The sequence below is a fragment of the Salmo salar genome, chromosome ssa05, assembly GCF_905237065.1.
Source record: "Salmo salar chromosome ssa05, Ssal_v3.1, whole genome shotgun sequence".
NCBI lineage: Eukaryota > Metazoa > Chordata > Actinopteri > Salmoniformes > Salmonidae > Salmo > Salmo salar.
Window position 1 is genome coordinate 26,914,056 of NC_059446.1, and position 26,672 is coordinate 26,940,727.

Consider the following 26,672-nt stretch of genomic DNA (forward strand, 5'->3'; position numbering starts at 1 on the left):
TGCCCAAACAATTTGAGCTTCTACTTTTAAAATCCACCTTTCCAGAAACAAGTCTCTCACCGTTGCAGCATGCTATATACCACCTTCTGCCCCCAGCTGTGCCATGGACACCATATGTGAATTGATGCTTAACACCCCAGCCATCCTACAATCTAAGATTGATGCCCTCAATCTCACACAAATTATCAATGAACCTACCAGGTACAACCCCAAATCCATAAACACAGGCACCCTCATGGATATCATCCTAACCAACCTGCCCTTCAAATATACCTCTGCTGTCTTAAACACGGATCTCAGCGATCACTGCCTCATTGCTTGCGTCCGTAATGGGTCTGCGGTCAAACGACCACCCCTCATCAAATCAAATTTATTTATAAAGCCCTTCTTACATCAGCTGATATCTCAAAGTGCTGTACAGAAACCCAGCCTAAAACCCCAAACAGCAAGCAATGCAGGTGTAGAAGCACGGTGGCTAGGAAAAACTCCCTACGAATGCCAGAACCTAGGAAGAAACCTAGAGAGGAACCAGGCTATGAGGGGTGGCCAGTGCTCTTCTGGCTGTGCCGGGTGGAGATTATAACAGAACATGGCCAAGAAGTTCAAATGTTCATAGATGACCAGCAGGGTCAAATAATAATAACCAGGAGTAAATGTCAGTTGGCTTTTCATAGCCGATCATTCAGAGTATCTCTACCGCTCCTGCTGTCTCGAGAGATGTGAAAACAGCAGGTCTGGGACAGGTAGCACGTCCGGTGAACAGGTCAAGGTTCCACAGCCGCAGGCAGAACAGCTGAAACCGGAACAGCAGCACGGCCAGGTGGACTAGGGACAGCAAGGAGTCATCAGGCCAGGCAGTCCTGAGGCATGGTCCTAGGGCTCCGGTCCTCCGAGACAGAGAAAGAGAGAAAGAGAGAGAGAAAGAAAGAGAGAAGGAGAGAGAGTATTAGAGAGAGCATACTTAAATTCATACAGGACACCGGATAAGACAGGAGAAATACTCCAGATATAACAGACTGACTCTAGCCCCCCGACACATAAACTACTGCAGCATAAATACTGGAGGCTGAGACAGGAGGGGTCGGGAGACACTGTGGTCCGATCCGACGATACCCCCGGACAGGGCCAAAGAGGCAGGATATAACCCCACCCACTTTGCCAAAGCACAGCGCCCACACCACTAGAGGGATACCTTCAACCACCAACTTACCATTCTGAGACAAGGCTGAGTATAGCCCACAAAGATCTCCGCCACGGCACAACCCAAGGGGGGGTGCCAATCCAGACTGGAAGATCACATCAGTGACTCAACCCACTCAAGTGACGCACCCCTCCTAGGGACGGCATGGAAGAGCACCAGTAAGCCAGTGACTCAGCCCCTGTAATAGGGTTAGAGGCAGAGAATCCCAATGGAGAGAGGGGAACCGGCCAGGCAGAGACAGCAAGGGCGGTTCGTTGCTCCAGTGCCTTTCCGTTCACCTTCACACTCCTGGGCCAGACTACACTCACTAATACGACCTACTGAAGAGATGAGTCTTCAATGAGTCTTCAACACTCCCTACAACACTTCAGCGAAAAGGCCTTTCTCATCGACCTGGCCCGTGTATCCTGGAGGGATATTGACCTCATTTCGTCAATAGAAGATGCCTGGTTATTCTTTAAAAGTGCTTTCCTCACAATCTTAAATAAGCATGCCCCATTCAAAAAATGTAGAACCAGGAACAGATATAGCCCGTGGTTCACTCCAGACCTGACTGCCCTTGACCAGCACAAAAACATCCTGTGGTGTACTGCATTAGAATTGAATAGCCCCCACAATATGCAACTTTTCAGGGAAGTTAGGAACCACTATACACAGGCAGTTAGGAAAGCAAAGGCTAGCTTTTTCAAACAGAAATGTGCATCCTGCAGCACAAACTCCAAAAAGTTCTGGGACACTGTAAAGTCCATGGAGAATAAGAGCACCTCCTCCCAGCTGCCCACTGCACTGAGGCTAGGAAACACTGCCACCACCGATAAATCCACGATAATAGAGAATTTCAATAAGCATTTTTCTACGGCTGGCCATGCTTTCCACCTGGCCACCCCTACCCTGGTCAACAGCCCTGCACCCCCCACAGCAACTTGCCCAAGCCTCCCCATTTCTCCTTCACCCAAATCCAGATAGCTGATGTTCTGAAAGAGCTACAAATTCTGGACCATTACAAATCAGCAGGACTAGACAATCTGGAACCTCTCTTTCTAAAATTATCAGCCAAAATTGTTGCAACCCCTATTACTAGCCTGTTCAACCTCTCTTTCATATCATCTGAGATCTCCAAAGATTGGAAAGCTGCCGCGGTCATCCCCCTCTTCAAAGGGGAGACACTCTAGACCCAAACTGCTACAGACCTATATCTATCCTACCCTGCCTTTCTAAGGTCTTCAAAAGTGAACAAACAGATCACTGACCATTTCGAATCCCACCGTAACTTCTCCGCTATGCAATCTGGTTTCTGAGCTGGTCATGGGTGCACCTCAGCCACGCTCAAGGTCCTAAATGATATCATAACCTTAATCGATAAGAGACAATACTGTGCAGGTGTATTCATTGACCTTGCCAAGGCTTTCGACTCTGTCAATCACCACATTCTTATCGGCAGACTCAACAGCCTTGGTTTCTCAAATGACTGCCTCGCCTGGTTCACCAACTACTTCTCAGACAGAGTTCAGTGTGTCAAATCGGAGGGCCTGTTGTCCGGACCTCTGGCAGTCTCTATGGGGGTGCCACAGGGTTCAATTCTTGGGCTGACTCTTTTCTCTGTATACATCAATGATGTCGCTCTTGCTGCTGGTGATTCTCTGATCCACCTCTACGCAGACGACACCATTCTGCCCTTCTTTGGACACTGTGTTAACAAACCTCCAGACGAGCTTCAATGCCATACATCTCTCCTTCCGTGGCCTCCAACTGCTCTTAAATGCAAGTAAAACTAAATGCATGCTCTTCAACTGATCGCTACCAGCACCTGCATCACTAGTCTGGACGGTTCTGACTTAGAATATGTGGACATCTACAAATACCTAGGTGTCTGATTAGACTGTAAACTCTCCTTCCAGACTCACATTAAGCATCTCCAATCCAAAATTAAATCTAGAATCGGCTTCTTATTTCGCAACAAAGCATCCTTCACTCATGCTGCCAAACATACCCTCGTAAAACTGACTATCCTACCGATCCTTGACTTTGGCGTTGTCATCTATAAGTCTTTGCTAGGTAAAGCCCCGTCTTAGCTCACTGGTCACCATAGCAGCACCCAACCGTAGCACGCTCTCCAGCGGGTATATTTGACTGGTCACCCCTAAAGCCAATTCCTCTATAATAAAGGCCAAATTCTATATTTTATCAAATAATATTTGTACATTTGTTTTGAAACCTAAAGGGGTCCTACAATTCAAAATCAAATAGTTAAATGGTCCCTAGTATGACCATCTTAAAACAATTCCATATGTCAACAATTCCCCCCCTGCCTCCCACCCCACCGCTTAGAATTACAGAGGTTAAAACCCTCAGCACCACTGTCTGATGCTCTTTCAATTCTCTATATAAACTAACAATTCCCTTGTAACCCTTGATATGTCTCAATCAATACAGAGGCAAAGGAGTGTACTGTGTAATCTTTCTTTGAATCATGTCTTTGTAGTTTCCTGGTTGCGTTCAAAGGTGATGTGATTGTCGGTGTGCTGTACTGTGCCCTGTCTGTGACCCCATGAAGGATTGATTGTAGTCTCATAGAAGATCACCTCATAGGAGCTGTAATCAGAGGTGTATTGCCAACCATCAGAGGGCAAAGAGTCTATGTCCTTTCCTACAGTGGTGAAGTGTGTGTATTCATATTTGTGTATGAAAAGGACAGAGTGTTTAGTGTGTAGTCTGTACTAGTTTGTGTATCAGATAATATGTGTGAATGAATGTCTGTGGGTGTGTATTTCTGTGAGTCAGTGTGTACATCTTTGGTTGCACACTTAACAGAACTCAGTTTTACCAGTCACTGTGGTATTTATTAGTGAGGATGTTGCTGTGCTTTTTTTCTTTTTGCCTTGGCAGTGGTCTTGTTATCCCCCTACCATCTTTCCAGTAGTCCAGATATAGATATGGAACTCTGGTGCTGATTTGACCTGTGTGATAACTGTGTTCTTACTCCATTTGTTCTTCCTGAGCCCTGAGGTTGGTTGTCCTCCATGTCAACAAGCTTCGCCACCATAGGACTTCCGCTGTACCCAATGAACAACAGGGGGATCAGTCTGTGCCAGTCTGTGTCTCAGTTCTCTCATACACACACTGCCAAGAGAGACAGCAGCCAAGAGGCAGCACTTGGCATTCTGAACTACTTAAGACTGACAGAGCTACAGGAAGGAATCCCTACTTCCTTTGCTGGGCTTCTTGTGTACGTGTTTGATGATTAATTAGAGTGGTTTGGTTTGCCGCAGAGATGGCAATGGTGAAACACGCTGTCATTGGCGTATGTGGGGTTATGATTGAAATTAGTTATGTTTTCTAAATAATCATGGCTCTTATGATGAAGCTGGGATGTACACGGACTCCTCACCAATTATGCTATGTTGTGTATTTCTTTAGCTCATCTTAACTTTTTTTTTTTTACATAATGTTTCCGCCATCATTTTTTTAATGACCCAAAAATTGCTTCTGGACATCAGAACAACGATCACTAACCTCGATTTAGATGAAGGATTCAACTTCAATGACATACTGCTCACCCAAGGAAAAAAAGGAAAATACAACGATAGAGAGGGCAACTTGGGGGCACCCTGATGAAACTACGGTGGTGAATGACTGAATCGCCTCACCCTCTGTTCTATGGGTGAATGTACAATCACTGGAGATCAAACTAGATGGGCTACGCTCTAAAATATCCTGGCAACAAGAACTGAAAATGTGTAATAACCTCTGCTTTACGGAGTCGTGGCTGAACGAGGAATATTTACCAAGACAATTTTCTTCTATATCTTTCGTACAATATCTGTCTATTTAAATCAAATCAAATTTACCACCACAAACCGGTGGTATAAGGCCATTAGACAACAAGAAAATGCTCATCCAGAGGCTGCCTCCTAGTGGCTGGGTAATTGTAATGCAGGAAAACGGAGATCTGTTTTAACTCATTTCTACCACCATGTCAGCTGTGCAACTAGAGAGCAAACATTTCTAGATAACCTTTACTCCACGCATACAAAGCTCTCCCTCACCCTGCGTTTGGCAAATCTGACCAGAACTCTATCCTCCTGATTCCTTACAATCGAAGACTCAAACAGGAAGTACCAGTGACATGCTCAATATGGAAGTGGACCGATGAAACGGATGCTAAACTACAGGACTCTTTCACTAGCACAGACTGGAATATGTTCCGGGATTCATCCGATGGCATTGAGGAGTTTACCACACCAGTCACTGGCTTTGTTAATGTACATATCCCAATCAGAACCCATGGATTACAGGCAACATCCACACTGAGCTAAAGGCTAGAGTCGTAGCTTTCAAGGAGCGGGACACTAACGCGGATGCTTATAAGAAATCCCGTTACTCCCTCCGACGAACCATCAAACAGGCAAAGCATCAACACCAGACGAGCTAAATGCCTTCTATGCTCGCTTCAAGGCAAGCAACTAAGAACCGTACATGACAGCACCAGCTGTTCCGGACGACTGTGTGTTCACGTTCTCCATAGCCAATGTAAATAAGACCTTAAACAGGTCAACATTCACAAGGCCGCAGGGGCAGGTGGATTACCAGTACTCAGAGCATGTAGTAAGACCTTTAAACAGGTCAACATACAGACTGATTACCAGGATGCGTACTCAGAGCATACGCTGACCAGCTGGCAAGTGTCTTCACTGATATTTTCAACCTCTCCCTGTCCCAGTCTGTAGTGCATACATGGTTCAAGCAGACCACCATACTCCCGTGTCCAAGAACGCCAAGGTAACCTGTCTAAATTACTATTGCCTCATAGCACTCACATTTATAGCCATGTAATGCTTTGAAAGGCTGGTCATGGCTCACATCAACACCATCATTCCAGACACCGTGGACCCACTCCAATTCGCATACCGCCCCAACATATCCATAGATAATGCAATCTCATTGCACTCCACACTGCCCTTTCCCACCTATGTGAGAATGTAATACCTATGTGAGAATGTGACTACAGCTCAGCCTTCAACACCATGGTGCACCCCAGGCTCATCACTAATTTAAGGGGTTTGGGATTAAACACCTTCCTCTGCAACTGGATCCAGGACTTCCTGATGTGCCACCCCCATGTGGTGAGGGTTGGCAAAAACACATCCGCCACACTGACCCTTAACACGGGGGCCCCACAGGGCAGGGGTGCGTGCTTAGTCGCCTCATGTACTCCCTGCTCACCCACGACTGCGTGGCCGTGCACGACTCCAAAACCATCATTTCGCTTGCTGATGAAACGATAGTGGTGGGCCTGATCACCAACGACAATGAGACAGCCTATAGTGAGGATGTCAGAGACCTGGCAATGTGGTGCCAGAACAACAACCTCTCCCTCAACGTCAGCAAGACAAAGGAGCTGATCATAGACTACAGGAAACGGAGGGCTGAGCCCCCCCCCATTCAAATCAACAAGGCTGTATTGGAGTGGGTCGATAACTTTAAATTCATCAGTGTCCACATCACTAAGGACCCATCATGGTCCAAACACACCAACATAGTCGGGAAAAGGGTACAACAACACCTCTTCCCCCTCAGTAGCTGAAAAGAATTGGCATGGGCCCTCAGATTCTCAAAATGTTCTACAGCTGCACCATCGAGAGTATCTTGACTGACTGCATCACCACTTGGTATGGCAGCTGCTTGGCATTCTACAGAGGATAGTGCATACGGCCCAGTACATCACTGGGGCTGTGCTTCCTGCCAAAACTTTGTCAAAGACTACAGCCACCCAAGCCACAGACTGTTCTCTATGCTATCGCATGGCAAGCGGTACCAATGCAACCAAGTCTGGAACCAACAGAACCCTCAACAGCTTTTACCCCCAAGCCATAAGTCTTCTAAAGAAGAGTGCTAAATAGCTAATCAAATGGCTACCCAGACTACACACTCACCACATATGCTGCTGCTAGTGAGTTTACCCCTACCTATTTGCACAGTACATAGCTACCTCAATTACCTTGTACCCCTGCACATCGACTCAGAACTGGGATTTCAAATTCCATTGGATCTGTATATAGCCATGTTATTTTACACTCCCTATATATAGCCATGTTATTTTTACTCGTTATTTGTATTCATAATTAATTCACCGTGTCACTATTTCTCTATATTTGTTTAAATAAGTAAGCATTCCATTGTCAGTCTACACCTGTTGTCTACGAAGTATGTGACAAATGTAATTTGAATTGGTTTGATTTGGAATAACGATGAACACATCTGGATAGCACCACAGGAGGTAGGTCATCTTAATTGGGGAGAACGGGCTCGTGGTAATGACTAGAGCGGAATCAGTAGAATGGTATCAAATACATCAAAATGTGTTTGATGCAATTACATTTGTGCCATTCTGGCCATTATTATTAGCCGTTCTCCCCTCAGCAGCCTCCTGTGGATATTACAGATTGAAACCTAGTGCACAAACCAATTGTTTTCAGAGAGATCCAATGGAATTTGAATCCCATAGTGGATACATAAGTGGAACTTTGCTGGCCTTCTAGGCAGAGTTGCAAAGAAAAAGCCATATTTCAGACTGGACAGTAAAAAGAAAAGATTAAGATGGGCAAAATAACACAGACACTGGATTAGAGGAACTCTGCCTAGAAGGCCAGCATCCCGGAGTCACCTCTTTACTGTTGACGTTGAGACTGGTGTTTTGCGGGTACTATTTAATGAAGCTGCCAGTTGAGGACTTGTGAGTCGTCTGTTTCTCAAACTAGACACTCTAATGTACTTGTCCTCTTGCTCAGTTGTGCACCGGGGCCTCCCACTCCTCTTTCTATTCTGGTTAGAGCCAGTTTGCGCTGTTCTGTGAAGGGAGTTGTATGAGATATTCAGTTTCTTGGCAATTTCTTGCATGGAATAGCCTTAATTTCTCAGAACAAGAATAGACCGACGAGATTGAGAAGAAAGTTCTTTGTTTCTGGCCATTTTGATCCTGTAATCGAACCCACAAATGCTGAAGCTCCAGATACTCAGCTAGACTAAAGGAGGCCAGTTTTATTGCTTCTTTAATCAGGACAACAGTTTTCAGCTGTGCTAACATAATTGCAAAAGGGTTTTCTAATGATCAATTAGCCTTTTAAAATAATTAACATGGATTAGCTACACAACATGCCATTGGAACACAGGAGTGATGGTTGCTGATAATGGGCCGCTGTATGCCTATTCAGACATTCCATAAAATATAATCAGTTTCCAGCTACAATAGTCATTTACAACATTAACAATGTCTACACTATATTTCTGACCAATTTGATGTTATTTTAATGGACAAAAGATGTGCTTTTCTTTCAAAAACAAGGACATTTCTAAGTGACAACAAACTTTTGAAGGGTAGTGTACATTTGTTTGTATCATAAGCTGCCTCCAATGTTGGTTTAGAGAATTTGGCAGTACGTCCAACTGGCCTCACAACCACAGACCACGTGTAACCATGCCAGCCCAGGACCTACACATCCGGCTTCTTCACCTGCGGGATCATCTGAGATCAGCCACTAGGACACCTGATGAAACTGTGAGTTTGCACAACCGAGGAATTTCTGCACAAACTGTCAGAAACCGTCTCAGAGAAGCTCATCTGCGTTCTCGTCGTCCTCACCAGGGTCTTGATCTGACTGCAGTTCTGCGTCGTAACCGACTTCAGTGGGCTATGCTCAACTTTGATGGCCACTGGCACGCTGGAGAAGTGTGCTGTTCACGGATGAATCCCGGTTGGCTTTGTGTGGGCGAGCAGTTTACTGATGTCAGCGTTGTGAACAGAGTGCCCTATGGTGACGGTGGGGTTATGGTATGGGCAGGTAAAAACTATGGACATTGAACACAGTTGCATTTTATCGATGGCAATTTGAATGCACAGAGATCGCATGTTGAGATCCTGAGGCCCATTGTCGTGCCATTCCTCTGTCGCCGTCACCTCATGTTTCAGTATGATAATGCATTGCCCCATGTCGCAAGGATCTGTATACAACTCCTGAAAGCTGAAAATGCATCTGTTCTTCCATAATCTGCATACTCAACAGACATGTCACCCATTGAGCTAGTTTAGGATACTCTGGATTGACGTGTACTACAGTTCCCGCCAATATCCAGCAACTTCAAACAGCCATTGAAGAGGAGTAGGACAGCATTCCAAAGTCCACAAACAACAGCCTAATCAACTCTATGCAAAAGAGATGTGTCACGCTGCTTGAGGCAAATGGTGGTTACACCAGATACTGACTGATTTTCTGATCCAAGCCCCTACCTTTTTATTTTAAGGTATCTGTGACCAACATATGCATATCTGTATTCCCAGTCATGTGAAATCCATAGACTAGGGCCTAATTAATGTATTCAAATTGACTGATTTCCTTATATGAACTGTAACTCTTTGAAATTGTTGCATATTTCGTTTATATTTTTATTCATGATACTAAGCAGTGTACCGGTTCTCTAATTCTCTAATGCTGGTTAAACTACTAAGAGATGGAGTGTACTGGTTCTCTAATGCTAGTTAAACTACTAAGAGATGGAGTGTACTGGTTCTCTAATGCTAGTTAAACTACTAAGAGATGGAGTGTACTGGTTCTCTAATGCTAGTTAAACTACTAAGAGATGGAGTGTACTGGTTCTCTAATGCTAGTTAAACTACTAAGAGATGGAGTGTACTGGTTCTCTAATGCTAGTTAAACTACTAAGAGATGGAGTGTACTGGTTCTCTAATGCTAGTTAAACTACTAAGAGATGGAGTGTACTGGTTCTCTAATGCTAGGTGCAGCTTCACTTCACGTCTGGAAAACAGGGAGCTGCACGTCCCCTGGCAGATAATTATCTTCTCAAAGGTTAGGGGGTGTGTGTGCAGGTGTGTGTATGTGGCATGTGGTGTATGCGCGTACCTTCAGTGTATGTGCATGTGTGTGATTGAAGATAAAAGAATGGAAAGTAACAGTGGGCTCAGCTCACAGGAGTGAGAAAAGCTAATTAGAGGTGCCACTGGAGATGCCAATGCACACTCGGAGGTAGCAGTAAGGATGGAATGAGACAGTCAGACAGAGCCAGACAGAGACTGGTAGAGACTGGCAGAGACTGGCAGAGACAAACAGAGACATACAGACAGAGACGGCCAGAGATTGGCAGAGACTGGCAGAGACAGAGCAAAGAGAACAGATTGTTTTTTTCACCCGGAGCTGAGTGAGGTATCATACACAAGCTGTAAGGATAGAACTACACCACTGTTATAGGTGACAAAGTCACAGGGTGCAATGGATAGCTTGATTCGATTCTGAATCAGTGAGCTAGGCAGGTTGCTAGAATGAGAATGTTCTATGTCAAATTTGGTGTAAAATGTCCATAGGTGGATACAGTCTTATTCAATGCAATGACTGTGTCTCAGAAAACGGCAAATCGGTAGTGGGCCTGCTACGGCTGCAGTCCCCCGGCTCGGGAGAGCAGCCGTGGAGAGTTTGTGGCCCGCTGCTGAGAGATCCATTTCTGATCCAGTCAGGTGTTACACCAATGACACCTCTAGTTGGTATTTAAGATTGCAATCAGTGACCTCTGATTTGGGCAGCCGAGTTGTCATGCCGGGGCGGTTTGATGTATGGTTTTTCCCCTTTACACACAATATCCTGTTTACACTTTGGAATAATAGAAGAATCCAAATTGATTTGCTCCAAAACAATGGTGATAGGATTCAATGCGACAAAGGCACAGTCCTCAAGGGCCATAGTACTGCTGACAGCTTGATCTATACGTTACTAATTAGGCATAGGTTTCACACATTAAGCGAGGATGAAAACCAACATACACTCTTAGAAAGAAGGGTTCCAAAAGGGTTCTTCTGCTGTCCCCATAGGAGAACCCTTTTTGGTTCTGTCACGTTCTGACCAGTAAAGGGGTTATTTGTTATTGTAGTTTGGTCAGGACGTGGCAGGGGGGTATTTGTTTTATGTGGTTCGGGGTGTGTGTTTATGTAGAGGGGTGTTTGGTTAGTGTTTTCCGGGGTTTTTGGGCTATGTTCTATGTTAGTATATGTCTATGGTCTAGTCTTTTTAGTTCTATGTTTAGTTTATTGATTTGGCCTTCAATTGGAGGCAGCTGTTCCTCGTTGCCTCTGATTGAAGGTCCTATATAGAGGGGTGTGTTTTGTTTGGGTTTTGTGGGAAGTTGTGATTGCATAGCTGTGTTTAGTCTGTAATCCTGTTCGGTCGTACGTTTTGTTTTCCTTAAGTGTTCAAAATAAATATATAATGAGCACTCAACCTGCTGCGCTTTGGTCCACTTACTACGACGACCGTTCCAGGTAGAACCCTTTTGGGTTCCATGTAGAACCCTCTGTGGAAATAAGGGTTCTTCAAGGGGTTATTCTATGGGGACAGCCGAAGAACCCTTTTAGGTTCTAGCACCTTTTTTCTAAGAGTGTACACGGGGGCGCTGAAGGACCAGGGCCCCTATTCCTATAACGTTCTAGAGTAGGAGTGCAGCTTTATGATCAGTTTCACCATTTAGACCACATTAAATAAGATTACATGGACCGTGGTGGGAGCTGATCCTAGACCAGAATTGAATTGTTAATGTACAAATTGACTTGGGAAATGTATAATTTTGTGTCAGTTATGTGTAGTATGGTGGAAGCATGCTATAGAGGCATGTAAGAAGGCAGTGTACACTGTAATCCATAGGTCGTTGTTATTGATCACATGCAATTACAATCGATTATGGACTACATGTGAACTAATTGATTTTTTGATGACTCAAACATGTCAATTGGAATAACATGAATGAGGGTTCTATTCAATCAGATCTGCTTTAGCCAAAATTCGCATAGTGGTTATTTTGAAGGTATCGGAGGTGGAATTGTGCAAAAGCTGTCAAATCCACAAGTGGCTCCCAGCATAGTACCTAAAGTGGCATTGCCACTGACTGCACGGAATTGCATTAACAGAAATCCCATGCAGTCTTGTTTACAAGTTTGACACTGGAATGTGAGATGGAATCTACACCTTTACTGCAGTGGTCTAAATCAGGATCACACAGAGTGTTTCTTGGTAGTCTTAAACAAATTTACTTTGAAACAAAAGTATACACCGCACACACATGGTTATGGGCTTATATCTCTACCATGTCAGATCTAGAGTTGAAATGTATTAGATTTTGAGTTTGCATCCCAATATTACACTTTATATACATCACAGAAGACTGAAATATAACAAAACTGTTTGACATAGAAACACCGGACTTTTTGCATTTTTAAAAAAATAACGTTTATTAATTATGGAATTATGAAAAATATTATTAACGTTCCACCCATGAGGCCACTAGGGCATTTGATTGCAGGAAAGGGACTATGAAGATAAAAATTCTCATTTTATTGAATGATTTTTCTGTTTGAGAGTAATTATTTATATATAGCCTACACTTTCTCGCTCTATCCTTCTAACATGGGTGTGGCTTCCTGACAATGATCACAAGAGCAGCTGCACACCGATTTTACAGCTCCAACGCAGTTCCACCTCAAACACCGCCAAAACATCTGCTATGCGGGTTTCGGCTATCTTCGGAACGATTGATCTGATAGAATCTAGGGCTTAACTTATTAATTTCAAATAACATATGAAGAAACAAGAGACAAAAGCCCTGAACTGACCTCCTTTGATCATCTATCATCTTTGCCCCGAAGAACTGTAACAGCTTTAACTAAAAAGGCAACTGAGGATTTAATTAGAATGGATTGATCTTAACAGCAGACACAATTACATCACGTCTATTCTCCGTCTTATCGTCTTGACTGGAGCCCTCTTCTTATCTATAATTGGGGGAATGAAAAACAAAGATGACTTGACAGAATAAAGAATAGTGATTTCTTTCAGATTCGCCATGCAGCAAAGCCATTGCACAAGGCATAATTCAATGATTCAACATGAGGACCCCAAGTGTTGAGAGCTATTTCTCTGTTTGATTGCTATATTCCACTTTTCCATCGACAGTTCTTCCTTGATGGCGTTGGTGAAGGATCCAAAACGTATCCGTCAGCCGCTTCCAATCAATATGTTGCATATGGGTGCGTCTGCTCGCCCATATATTCTCATCCCCGAAGGGGGAGCTGACCTGCTAATTATTTCACCAGTCCATTATATTTAATAACACGCAACGGGTCTCTCGCAGTGGAGCTTAGCGAGCCACTTAGTGTCACATCGGCCTGTCGTGACCAGAATAATTTTTTCAAAACCAAGGTTGCACGCTCTGCGTTACAAAGCCTGAATGAGAGTCTGTGGCGGGGGTGAAAAAATCCCCATCAAGAGGGCCAATCATCCATGGCGACTGCTTTACATGCTGTCTCTCGGGTCTCTCGGAGCGGTCATACGTTTCCGACATGAACAATGTTGACGGAGCTTGCATTATACAGAGGCACTCCAGGGGTAAAGCGACTCGCTGATGGGTCTATCACAACATATTTAAATCTCTTGAGAGGAGTCTTTTTGCAGTTCAGAATGCATTGCTGAAGAACTGTTTCAGAAAGCCTTGGTGCAAATTGAAATAAATATACTTTATCCAGTATTTCAAACCTCACAACGTTTGCATGTTCTTGTTGTAGCAAAGGGCACTAGACAACATAGCTCGGGCACTAGACACTACAATAACATAGCTGGGGTACTAGACACAAAATGCATTTTACTTTATCCAGTATTTCAAACCTCACAACGTTTGCATGTTCTTGTTGTAGCAAAGACTTGAAGGTTGCAGATGTTGTTCAAGTTGGTTAAATGTAGGGGTGTTTGAGTTTGAGACAACCATTGAGAACAAATAAAATACAATTGTATTTGTCACATGCTTTGTAAACAACAGGTGAAACGTTTGCTTATGGGTCATTTTCCAACAATGTAGTTTAAGGTAAAGATAAAGATAAAAAAGACCAAAAAAGAGCCGGTCGTCGTATATACTAGACAGTATATATTTCTCAAGTCACTTGACTCATCTCACAACATAGCTAGGTCACTAGCAACATAGCTGGGGCACTAGAAAACATAGCTGGGGCACTAGAAAGCATGGCTGGGGCACTAGACAACATAGCTGGGGCACTAGAAAGCATGACTGGGGCACTAGACAACATAGCTGGGGCACTAGAAAGCATGTCTGGGGCACTAGACAACATAGCTGGGGCACTAGAAAGCATGGCTGGGGCACTAGACAACATAACTGGGGCACTAGACAACATAGCTGGGGCACAAGCCAACATAGCAGGGGCACTAGAAAGCATGGCTGGGGCACTAGACAACATAGCTGGGGCACAAGCCAACATAGCTGGGGCACTAGAAAGCATGGCTGGGGCACAAGACAACATAGCAGGGTCACTAGACAACATAGCTGGGGCACAAGCCAACATAGCAGGGGCACTAGACAACATAGTTGGGGCACTAAACAATTTAGCTAGGGCACTAGAAAACATACTGTAAATGGGGCACTAGACAACATAGTTGGGGCACTAGACACTACAATAACATAGCTGGGGCACTAGACACTGGAATAACATAGCTGGGGTACTAGACACTGGAATAACATAGCTGGGGTACTAGACACTAGAATAACATAGCTGGGGCACTGGACAACATAGCTGGGACACTAGTCAACATAGTTGGGGCACTAGACAACATAGTTGGGGCACTAGACAACATAGCTGATGCACTAGACAACATAGCTGGGGCACTGGACACTATAATAACATAACTGGGGCACTAGACACTACAATAACATAGCTGGGGTACTAGACACTGGAATAACATAGCTGGGGCACTAGACACTGGAATAACATAGCTGGGGCACTAGACAAAATAGCTGAGGCACTAGACAACATAGCTCGGGCACTAGACAACATAGCTCGGGCACTAGACAACATAGCTGGGGCACTAGACACTACAATAACATAGCTGGGGTACTAGACACAAAATGCATTTTTTTCTTATTTAGGTTCGTTCAAACATGTCAAACGTTGTATAACATAAATCTTTAGGGCTTTTTCAACCAGAGCTCCAATAAGATTCGAGGGGAACGATTGCATTGTGTTTCAAAACGTTTCGAAAGGGGAGGGCGGCGCCGGCGTCATAATGGTGATGGCCCTCTCCGTGTGACCACGTTCCACAGCGTGTCATTCTGTCAGTTTTCACAGTAGGAGACTCAAATCACTTTGTAAAGACTGGGGACATCTAGTGGAAGCAATAGGAAGTGCTCAATGAACCATAGCTCACGGTGTGATTAATAGGCAAGTTGAGTTCGCAATTCAGAATTCCACTTCCTGTTTCGATCTGTCTCGGGGTTTTGACTGCCATATGAGTTCTGTTATACTCACAGACACCATTCAAACAGTTTTAGAAACTTTAGGGTGTTTTCTATCCACGAGTATTAATTATATGCATATCCTAGCTTCTGGGTTTGAGTAGTAGGCCGTTTAAAATGGGCACAAATTTTTTTCAAAATGCGCTGTGGCGCCCCCTATCCTAGGCGACCGTCAAGAGGTTAACCCCTTTACAATGAAGATCTGTGAAGTTATTTGGATTTTTACGAATTATCTTTGAAAGACAGGGTCCTGAGTTTGCTGAGTTTACATATGAGATAAGTAAAACCAGATATGTAAACATTATTAAAGTGACTAGTGTTCCATTCCTTAAAGTGGCCAGTTGTCACGTCCTGACCATAGAAAGCTTTTATTTTTCTATGGTAGAGTAGGTCAGGGCGTGACAGAGGGTTTTGTCTAGTTTATTTATGTCTGTGTTGGTTCTAGTTTCTTTTTTCTATGTTGGGTTTTTTGTCTAGTTTATGTATTTCTATGTGGCGTTCTAGTTGTTGTATTTCTATGTTTTTTTGGGGTGGGATGATCTCCAATTAGAAGCAGCTGGTCATCGTTGTCTCTAATTGGGGATCATATTTAAGTGGTTGTTTTTCCCACCTGGGTTTGTGGGAGATTATATATGTTGAGCCTCTTCGTCACAGTTTGTTGTTTTGGTCATTAGTTTATTTGTATGTCTTGCATAGTTTCACAGTTATAATAAAATGTGGAACGATATACACGCTACGCTTTGGTCCCATTCTTCAGACAGTCGTGACACCAGTAATTTCTAGTCTATGCCTATAGGTAACAGCCTCTAATGTGCTAGTGATTGCTGTTTAACAGTCGGATGGCCTCGAGATTGAAAAACAGCTTCTGCCTCTAAGTCCCAGCCTTGATGCACCTGTACTGACCTCGCCTTCTGGATGATAGCGGGGTGAACAGGCAGTGGCTCGGGTGGTTGATGTCCTTGATGATCTTTTTGGCCTTCCTGTGACATCGGTTGCTGTAGGTGTCCTGGAGGGTGGGTAGTTTGCCCCCAATAACATAGCTAGGGCACTAGACACTATAATACAATAATTGGGGCATTAGACAACATAGCTTGGGCACTAGAATAACATGGCTGGGGCACTAGACACTGGAATAATATAGCTGGGGCACTAGACACTATATTACTATAACTGGGGCACTAGATAGTAGAACAATATAGCTGGGGCAATGGACACTAGAATAACATAGTGTAAGGACAGACGCTGGGAGACAAGAAGCAAGTACAGTGAGTGAACATTTAATAAATAACGGACAAGAAACAAAACATGGACAGCGTCTGGACAGGGGAACAAAATGACGTTAATGTCGACACATGGAACAACCTGAGGAACAGACAGATATAGAGAGGGAAATCAACAAAGTGAAGGAGTCCAGGTGAGTCCAATATTCCGCTGATGCCTGTAATGATGGTGACAGGTGTGCATAATGATGGGCCACCTGGTTCCCTCAAGCGCCATAGAGGGGGAGAGGGAGCAGTCATGACAGTTCCCCCCCTCTAGGGGTGCCACCCGGCGTCCCACCTGGGCGAGCCTGATGGCCCAGATGAGGCGTGGGAGCCTGACGAGCCGGCTGAGGCATGATGTGGGATGGGAGCCTGATGAACCGGCTGAGGCGTGGGAGCCTGGCGAGCCGGCTGAGGCATGACGTGGGGTGGGAGCCTGCCGAGCCAACCGAGGCAAGGAAACCTCTCGAGCCAGCTAAGGCGTGGAAGCCCAACGAGCCAGATGAGGCAGCCCCGGTTCCTTCGACAGTGGCCCCAGACCCGACGTCACCAACCAAAACAAAAAAAAAAACTCCCTGATGCTTCAAATGTTGTCAGCATTCTGTGAGGACCGACGCTTGGAGCCGAGAAGCAAGTACAGGGAGTGAACATTTAATAAATAAACAGACATTAAACAAGACAGGACAGCGTCTGAAAATGAAAAACATAACGACATTAATGCTGACACAGGGAACAAACTGAGGAACAGACAGATATAGAGGGGGCAATCAACAAAGTGAAGGAGTCCAGATGAGTCCAATATTGCGCTGTGTCTAGTGTCTTAGCAATGTTATTATAGGCACTAAACACTATAATAACATAGCTAGGGCACTAGACACTATAAAACCATAACTGGGTTACTGGACAATATAGCTGGGGCACTAGACACTATAATAACATAGCTGGGGCACTAGACACTGGAATAACATAGCTAGGGCACTTGACACAAGAATAACATAGCTGGGGCACTAGATATGATAATAACATAGCTGGGGCACTAGACACTAGGAATAACATAGATGGGACACTAGACAACTTAGCTAGGGCACTAGACACTTCGATAATATAGCTGGGGCACTAGACACTACAATTACATAACTGGGGCACTAACTAGAATAACATAGCTTGGGCACTAGACAATATAGCTGGGGCAATAGACACTTTAATAAACATATTTGGGGTAATACACACAAGGATAACCTAGCTAGGGCACTACAGTTGAAGTCAGAAGTTTACATACACCTTAGCCAAATAAATTTCAACTCAGTTTTTCACAATTCCTGACATTTAATCCTAGGAACAATTCCCTGTCTTAGGTCAGTTAGGATCACCACTTTATTTTAAGAATGTGAAATGTCAGAATAATAGTAGAGAGAATGATTTATTTCAGCTTTTATTTCTTTCATCACATTCCCAGTGGGTCAGAAGTTTACATACACTCAATTAGTATTTGGTAGCATTGCCTTCAAATTGTTTAACTTGGGTCAAACGTTTTGGGTAGCCTTCCACAAGCTCCCCACAATAAGTTGGGTGAATTTTTGCCCATTCCTCCTGACAGAGCTGGAGTAACTGAATCAGGTTTGTGACCTCCTTACTCGCACACGCTTTTTCAGTTCTGCCCACACATTTTCTATGGGATTGAGATCAGGGCTTGTGATGGCCACTCCAATACCTTGACTTTGTTGTCCTTAAGTCATTTTGCCACAACTTTGGAAGTATGCTTGGGGTCATTGTCCATTTGGAAGACCCATTTGCGACCAAGCTTTAACTTCCTGACTGATGTCTTGAGATGTTGCTTCAATATATCCACATAATTTTACTTCCTCATGATGCCATCTATTTTGTGAAGTGCACCAGTCCCTCCTGCAGCAAAGCACCCCCACAACATGATGCCGCCACCACCGTGCTTCACGGTAGGGATGGTGTTCTTCGGCTTGAAAGCATCCCCCCTTTTCCTCCAAATATAAGATGGTCATTATGGCCAAACAGTTCTATTTTTGTTTCATCAGACCAGAGGACATATCTCCAAAAAGTACAATCTTTGTCCCCATGTGCAGTTGCAAACCGTAGTCTGTCTTTTTTATGGCGGTTTTGGAGCAGTGGCTTCTTCCTTGCTGAGCGGCCTTTCAGGTTATGCCGATTTAGGACTCGTTTTACTGTGGATATAGATACTTTTGTACCTGTTTCCTCCAGCATCTTCACAAGGTCCTTTGCTGTTGTTGTCCTTTGCTGTTGAGAACACTTGTCTAAAGCAACTCAAACATTCCCTCAAACTTTCTTTCATACTTTAGTATTTTCTTTTTGGATTGGATGAAAGCAAAGTCTACTCAGGTGTTTTCGTAATTGACAACAGCCAATGGAACTGGCATTATGAGAGTGACACTTCTCTACATACAAGAAAATACGTTTTACTGTATGTCATGTGTTGGAACAAGAAGTTGCAGTCTTTATTTTTTGCTCGTAACTCTTCTATGCTAAATATTTATTGTAGTTGACTCTTTTGACGAGTCTGCTTTGATGGTGCATTGCAAATACATAAGCTTTCCTCCTTCTGTCAGAGTTGGTGTTTGGTGTAGTATACCGTCGCTTTTTTGGTGGCGCAATGCTGTAAGATTGAAGTCATTGTTCATGTTATCTTAGGGAAAGCAGTCATACAAAGCATTGCTATTTAGAACACTTACAATGCTGATGCCCCCCCGCCCTCTCCTTGAACATGCAAAACAGAAAACAGTGTGTTCCAGGAGGAAGTTTAATGAGTGTTAGGTATTCCCTGGTGGTTTTTTTGACAGTTAGGTTAAATTTGTCAGGTAGGTTTGACAAAAAAAGTACACATTTTTAAAAATCGAAATAGAGTTGGTCTGGGATTGATTTGCACTTTTCGCACCAAAGTACATTCATCTCTAGGAGACAGAACGCAGCTCCTCCTGAGCGGTATGATGGCTGCGTGGTCCCATGGTGTTTATACTTGCATACTATTGTTTGTACAGATGAACGTGGTACCTTCAGGCGTTTGGAAATTGCTCCCAAGGATGAACCAGACTTGTGGAGTTCTAAAAAAAAAATTCTGAGGTCTTGGCTGATTTCTTTTGATTTTCCCATGATGTCAAGCAAAGAGGCACTGAGTTTGAAGGTAGGCCTTGAAATACATCCACAGGTACACCTCCAATTGACTCAAATTATGTAAATTAGCCTATCAGAAGCTTCTAAAGCCATGACATCGTTTTATGGAATTTTCCAAGCTGTTTAAAGGCACAGTCAACTTAGTGTATGTAAACTTCTGACCCACTGGAATTGTGATACAGTGAATTATAAGTGAAATAATCTGTCTGTAAACAATTGTTGGAAAAATTACTTGTGTCATGCACAAAGTAGATGTTCTAACCGACTTGCCAAAACTATAGTTTGTTAACAAGAAATTTGTGGAATGGCTGAAAAATGAGTTCAACCTAAGTGTATGTAAACTTCCGACTTCAACTGTAGTTAGTATGCGAAACGTTCCCGGATGTCGTACTAAATTCGCCAAAATATGAAGTATACACTCAGAGGACACTATTTCTGTACTTTAGGGCCCATAATGCAATTCTTCAGGAAATGGACGTGGCTTCACATTGTTTTCAGATTGTAAGAAAATGGCGGGAAATATGCAGCCGAAGTACAACAAGAGCAGATACAATTCATTGCTTTAACTAATTATGACAAATGTTAAGAAAATGTTGAGCAATGTAATAAAGTAATGACTTTTCAAATAAGTCAACTTACACGTTATGTTGGCTGACAATTTGTTAGCTACACTGTCCTTACGAACCACATAGCATATCTTTACAGGAGTATGTACCGGTATGTTGTTAGCTAGCTACCTAACGTTAGTTGGCTACTTATACATCAAACTTTCCAGTGTATTAACTATAAGCTATCTAACCAACTACCCAATGTTTATTTACTTGATTATTCCCGTCAAATTTAGCTTAGCTTAATGGTATAGTCGTTGTGCGTTCTCAATGGGCATTTGTTCTGGCTATCTACTCCAATTTCACATCACTCTCGTCTGAGTGTACCACAGCACAGAATAATGAATTTACGAGCGCCCCAACACCCGTTGAATATGGCCAGTGTCATTAAATGTCGGCAAAAAAGCGTCATTAAATTGGTGCCATCAGCACAGTTACAGTACAGTTACCAACGCTCTGGATAACATGAAAACTGCCTAACCAGCTCTGCAAGGGCGAGTAAAATAGCCAGAGTGGCCTCATTTGTGCCTAGAAGTAGCTAGCAAGCTAGCCAACGTTAGCTTTGGTGCTTGACTGCCGTTGTATGGTCAGAACGCTCAAATCAACCCTACTCCTCGGCCTGAGCATCCAGTGTGCGCTCTGAGAGCGAAACGCTCTGAATTTACAAACAGACAATCTGACAATGCTCTGATTTTACAGAGCACACTCTGGCACTCCAGATTGAATTTAAGAACACACCCGAAGTCGTAAAATTTCTAACTAGTAATTTGTTATGCTAACTAACTAGCAAGAGGTTGCATAGCAACAGCATCAACTTCCGGTAGACCGACGAAGAGCTAGTACGCTCAACAGAAAGGATACTGTTTGTTTACGGTATTCTAAAATGAACTAATAGTATATAGTATGTAGTATATACTCATTAAGTATGTAATATACAGTGTGTTAGTATGGGTATTCGATCACAGCTTATGAGATTCGCGGTGACATTTTTTAGGAACTTCTTATATTTTTAAACACAGATAAAAGAAACACGCTGTTTTCGCATATGTAGTCACTGGTATGGTGGTGGAGATAATGAATATAAGGTTGAAAAGTGGCAAAATTTCCCTTTAAGTATATATTTTTTGTTTAGTTTTTTATTTGCTACCATGGCTGTTAATAAAGGGATACTTTGGGATTTTGGAAATGAGGAGGAAGAGCCAATGCTAACTAACATTAGCGCAATGATTGGAAGTCCTTGCAAGCAGATACCCATAGACATTGCGCCAACACAAGTTAGCAATTGCGCTAGCACAAGTTAGCAATTTCCTTCCAACTGCATTTTAGAAGTGCATCTGACTCTGGGGAAGTAGATAAAGGGCCTCATTGCCAAAATACTGAAGAATCCCTTTAATGAATACTCACTACTGTCTGTACCTGTGTGTGTTTGTATTTTATAAAAAGAGAGTGAGTGTGTCTGTCTGTCTGTCTGTGTCAGTATCACAGGAGGTTGGTGGCTACTTAAATGGGGAGGACGGGTTCATGGTAATGGCTGGTGCGGAATATGTCTGTGTGTGTCTGTTTATTTGTCTGTCTATCCGTAAGTGTGTGAGTGCGTGCGTGCATGCATTCGTGTGTGCGTGCGTTTGTTTGTGTGTGTGCGTCTGTCTGTCTGTCTGTCTGTCTGTCTGTCTGTCTGTCTGTCTGTCTGTCTGTCTGTCTGTCTGTCTGTCTGTCCCTGTGTGTCCAGGGCTTTTGATGACACTGACCTTCATATCCCCTGGGCTAGGGCTAGCAGCCATTTATCTTTTATTCATTTGGCCATTTCTGAGGAAGGCAGCTTTTCTGTCACCAAGGCTTGTCAAAAATGAGGCAATTTCATGATGTGCAGTGCTTGGCGGCCAAATGGTGCAGTCACACACTGTAACAGGTGATGCCACAGTCCTGGAGAGGCTGTGTTTATGTTGGCTCCAGCTTTGAGATGACTGTCTGTCACTGAATGTGTTACGCCACTTTTGAGAACACTTGTCTAAAGCAACTCAAACATTCCCTCAAACTTTCTTTCATACTTTAGTATTTTCTTTTTAGATTGGATGAAAGCAAAGTCTACTCAGGTGTTTCGTAATTGACAACAGCCAATGGAACTGTCATTATGAGAGTGACACTTCTCTACATACAAGAAAATAAGTTTTACTATATGTCATGTGTTGGAACAAGAAGTTCCAGTCATTATTTTTTGCTTGTAACTCTTCTATGCTAAATATTTATTGTAGTTGACTCTTTTGACGAGTCTGCTTTGATGGTGCATTGCAAATACACATCATAAGCTTTCCTCCTACTGTCAGAGTTGGTGTTTGACATTGAGCAATGATTTCGCTCATCGATGGCTTTCTGTTGACGTTGATGTGGCTTTTTTTGGTGGCGCAATGCTGTAAGATTGAAGTCATTGTTCATGTTATCTTAGGGAAAGCAGTCATACAAAGCATTGCTATTTAGCACACTTACAATACTGATGCCCCCCCCCCCCCCTCTCCTTGAACATGCAAAACAGAAAACAGTGTGTTCCAGGAGGAAGTTTAATGAGTGTTAGGTATTCCCTGGTGGTTTTTTGACAGTTAGGTTAAATGTGTCAGGTAGGTTTGACAAAAATAAAGTACACATTTTTTTTAAATCTAAGTAGAGTTGATCATGTGAGGTTGTTGCTATTATGATTTGAATAGCAATGCTTTTGATCAGAAAGTTAACATAATTAATTGATATCTGACATATGGTAAAGTTAAGAGCTTAATAACACTCCCTTGGCAGAGACCAAAACAAGAAGGAAAACATTCTGCCTCACATGTAATTCTTTTTTACATATTATGAGGAAAACAAGGCATCTGACATTTGAATTACAGTGTACTGTTTGCATAATGTACTGTGTGGTTTACATATGAAGTGACATAACTGACATTTCTAACTCAAACAACTCCTTTCGTCAAAGCTTTTACCTTAATATTCTGCATTAAGAGACTCATTAGCACACAGGTGTGCCCATTGACTTAATATGTGTCTTACAGTACATGATTCAGAAATTTTAGACTAACTTATTCTCTCTTGATTTTGTTCCTCAGATGACAACTGCAGACTGAGTGACTACCGGAGGCTGAAGACCAAGATTCTGGACATGTATGACCAGAGATACATGGCAACTGGCAACCGTGGGAGCCATAAAAACAACATGGCTACCAGGAAGAAGCTGGTCGATGTTGTGTTTCAGCGCTTCGACGCCGATGGTAGCAGGAGAGTAGACAGCAGTGAACTATCACAGGTGAGGAGATGAGGGTGGGACTTGGATGTCACTAAGTGATTCAAAGAAAAGGGAAAACCAACAACATCCCAACATTGTGTTTGCTACACACCAAGGAGGAGCGAACTGTCACAAGTGTGGACTTGAGGGTAGACTATAAAGCCACAGTAAATGTCTCTCCCACATGTCAGTAGCCATACCATCGCACCTTCCCTGAATTGAAAAGCTTAAACAATCAGAACCTAAACATTGTGTTTACTATACTAGGAGTTTACTATGAGCCATCTTAATGCCCTCAGCATTATTTTCCATTTTATTCCCTTCATTTGGTCTTTAATTCGTAAAGCGACGTGCAAAGAGTTGCCGTTAAATCTTTCAAAATATAATAATCCAAGTCAAAGGAACTTTCCGCTCATGGGAGAATGCTGGCTTTTACTGTTATTGCCAGAAAGCGTGGTTGAAAAGGGAGCTTTGAGTGGCTTTCATGAGAAAGGAAGACATTTTACGCATAATAAATACATGTCTCACAATACCTGAGGACTAGTTTATATGCCATGCATTTAATTAATGTATAGGTAAGCAACTACTGCTGGTTTAAATAACCGTTCAACTGCTCTCAGGTCAGTTTCATACTAATATATCCAGCGGCACTCTGATTCCGCCAGTCTCTATTGGATTGATGTGAGAGAGGAAACTAGCTTGATTCATATTCTTATGCATTCACTTTTTTTATACAAAGTGCCCCATTTGATTACTGCCAACAGCTCTGATATTATTAAACTATATTTTCATATCATTTGCATTATTTTTTTTTTACATAACAGCGAGGCTTTCAGCTCAGAGATGAGAGCACAAATCAATGCAAAGTGGGTGAAATAAAGTGTTAGGCTTTCTTTGAATATGCAAATATGCCACGTTGACACATCGGAAAGTTGCTTTAGGTAGTAACCATAGATACCAAAGGTATTAAACTACGGATGGCACTGAGGGCTAGACACCAAGCTATGAGCCATCGTCTATCCAAGTGTTTGAACGTCAGTCTGTCCATAAACATCGACTGCACAGATTGAGTAACGCCATGTTGGTTTTAAAGCATTCCTCACAGGAGAATGCTACAGTCTCTCTTAAACCTTGAGGCATATGGTGATGTTGACACAGTTGACCTTAATCTATGTCACATCACAGAGGTCACTTATGGCCGAGAATTCAATCAGTAAAATAACGAATTTCCTCGCTCTTCACTCTTGCCATGTTAAATTATACAAATTTGATGTGACCGATAATTTCAGACCTCGTTTACGAGTCTGCTATTTGTGTAATTGTTCATTGTAAAAGAGGTGTTACATTTGACTGACTGTCTAATGTCCCGTCGCCTCTGTAAATGGGGTGTTAATTTGACACGGACTGCGGCTGCATTCCAAACACACGTTACAGCTGTTTCTCTAACATAATGCGTGTCATTTTGTTAGTTTAGTTAAAAGGTTCAGGCTTGGCATGGTGTGTGTTGATGTGTGTGTGTACTTCCATGCTTGTGTGTGTGTGTGTGCGTGTCTGGGTGGAGGGGGTGGTGCACTCCCTCCACCCAATCTTCAGACACTGACCCCCTTCTTTATGTTGTTGCAATCAGATGGGTCGATTCTGCCAGTACATCCAACCCGAACATCAACTACAGAGCAAGGGAAAGATGGTTTGATTTCAGGCCGGGACATAAAACATTTAAGAGATGGTGTGAGAATCATCATAGACTGAGGTGACACACAGTCACTCTGCCTTTACCATCTCCCTTAATCAAACCATCTGCCATGGGGCCAATCAGGAAGGCAGAGAATACTTTGGAATACCACGTTTTTTGATAATACTTTCTCTGAACCAATTGTGCCTCGGTAATGCATTATGAATGCATACAATTGCCATTCAAGTATTGTTATAGATTTTCTAAAAGGAGACGTAGACTTTTATGAATGCTTTTAGCAAGTGTTGTAATGCACTGTGAAGTGTTGTAATGCACTGTGAAGTGACAGAGCTCAATGTAAATACATTTCTAGTGCATTATCATTCACAGATGGCTTAAAGAACATTTTCAAATGCAACTAATGAGGTTCAATCATCAAACAAATTGTGATCATTCTACATAGCTTACACTTTTAGTTCAATAAGTGTTAAGAAAGCATAGCCAACGCTGCAGGGAAAAAGACAAAGTAGAGGATGATTCATTAAGCAGTAATATTTTGTCAAGCTTTATGACAGCTGATCTAGAATGATGGATGAGTGAATGTCGCCCCGAGATGTGATTTATTTCAAACCTTATATAAAACATAACAGGTCTTTGCACCATGAAAAGGGGTTTCCTCAGCATATTTACTTCCAGAAATAAGAGATCAATAGACAATCAAGGTCAAACTTAAATGTGAAATTGAATTTAGGTTAGAAACCACATACTTAGAACGAGAATTGATCGTGTTACATTGCATGCTCTATGCTGTAACATTAGAAATCCCAGTTCCATGGTTGGTTCCAAGGTTTCAGCACCAAAACATGGAGATGGGGGGAAAGGTACAAGAAAAAAGCAAACCCCAGACCCCAAAATACCAGACTTAGACCTACTGTCTAGACTTAGCTTTAACTGTAAGTTACATACTAGACCAGGTCTAGACTTAGCTTTAACTGTAACTTACATACTAGACCAGGTCTAGACTTAGCTTTAACTGTAACTTACATACCAGCCCAGGTCTAGACATTGCTTTATCTGTAAGTTACATATTAGTCAAGGTCTAGACTTAACTTTAACTGTAAGTTACCTACTTGCCCAGGTCTAGAATGAGCTT

General features: G+C 42.9%; 1 protein-coding gene across 7 annotated transcripts in view; it reads left to right on the forward strand.

Annotated features, from left to right (window-relative positions):
• LOC106604535 (follistatin-related protein 5) overlaps positions 1–26,672 on the forward strand; it is a 206,601-nt gene that overhangs the window by 102,364 nt on the left and 77,565 nt on the right. For 6 of the 7 annotated variants that reach the window (XM_045718023.1, XM_014199253.2, XM_014199254.2 and 3 more), the window contains exon 5: positions 23,672–23,868. In XM_045718023.1, the coding sequence (XP_045573979.1) occupies positions 23,672–23,868 (197 nt within the window). Of the gene's footprint in view, positions 1–21,382; positions 21,453–23,671; positions 23,869–26,672 lie in introns of those variants that run through there. The other variant, XM_014199255.2, reaches the window with a different exon arrangement.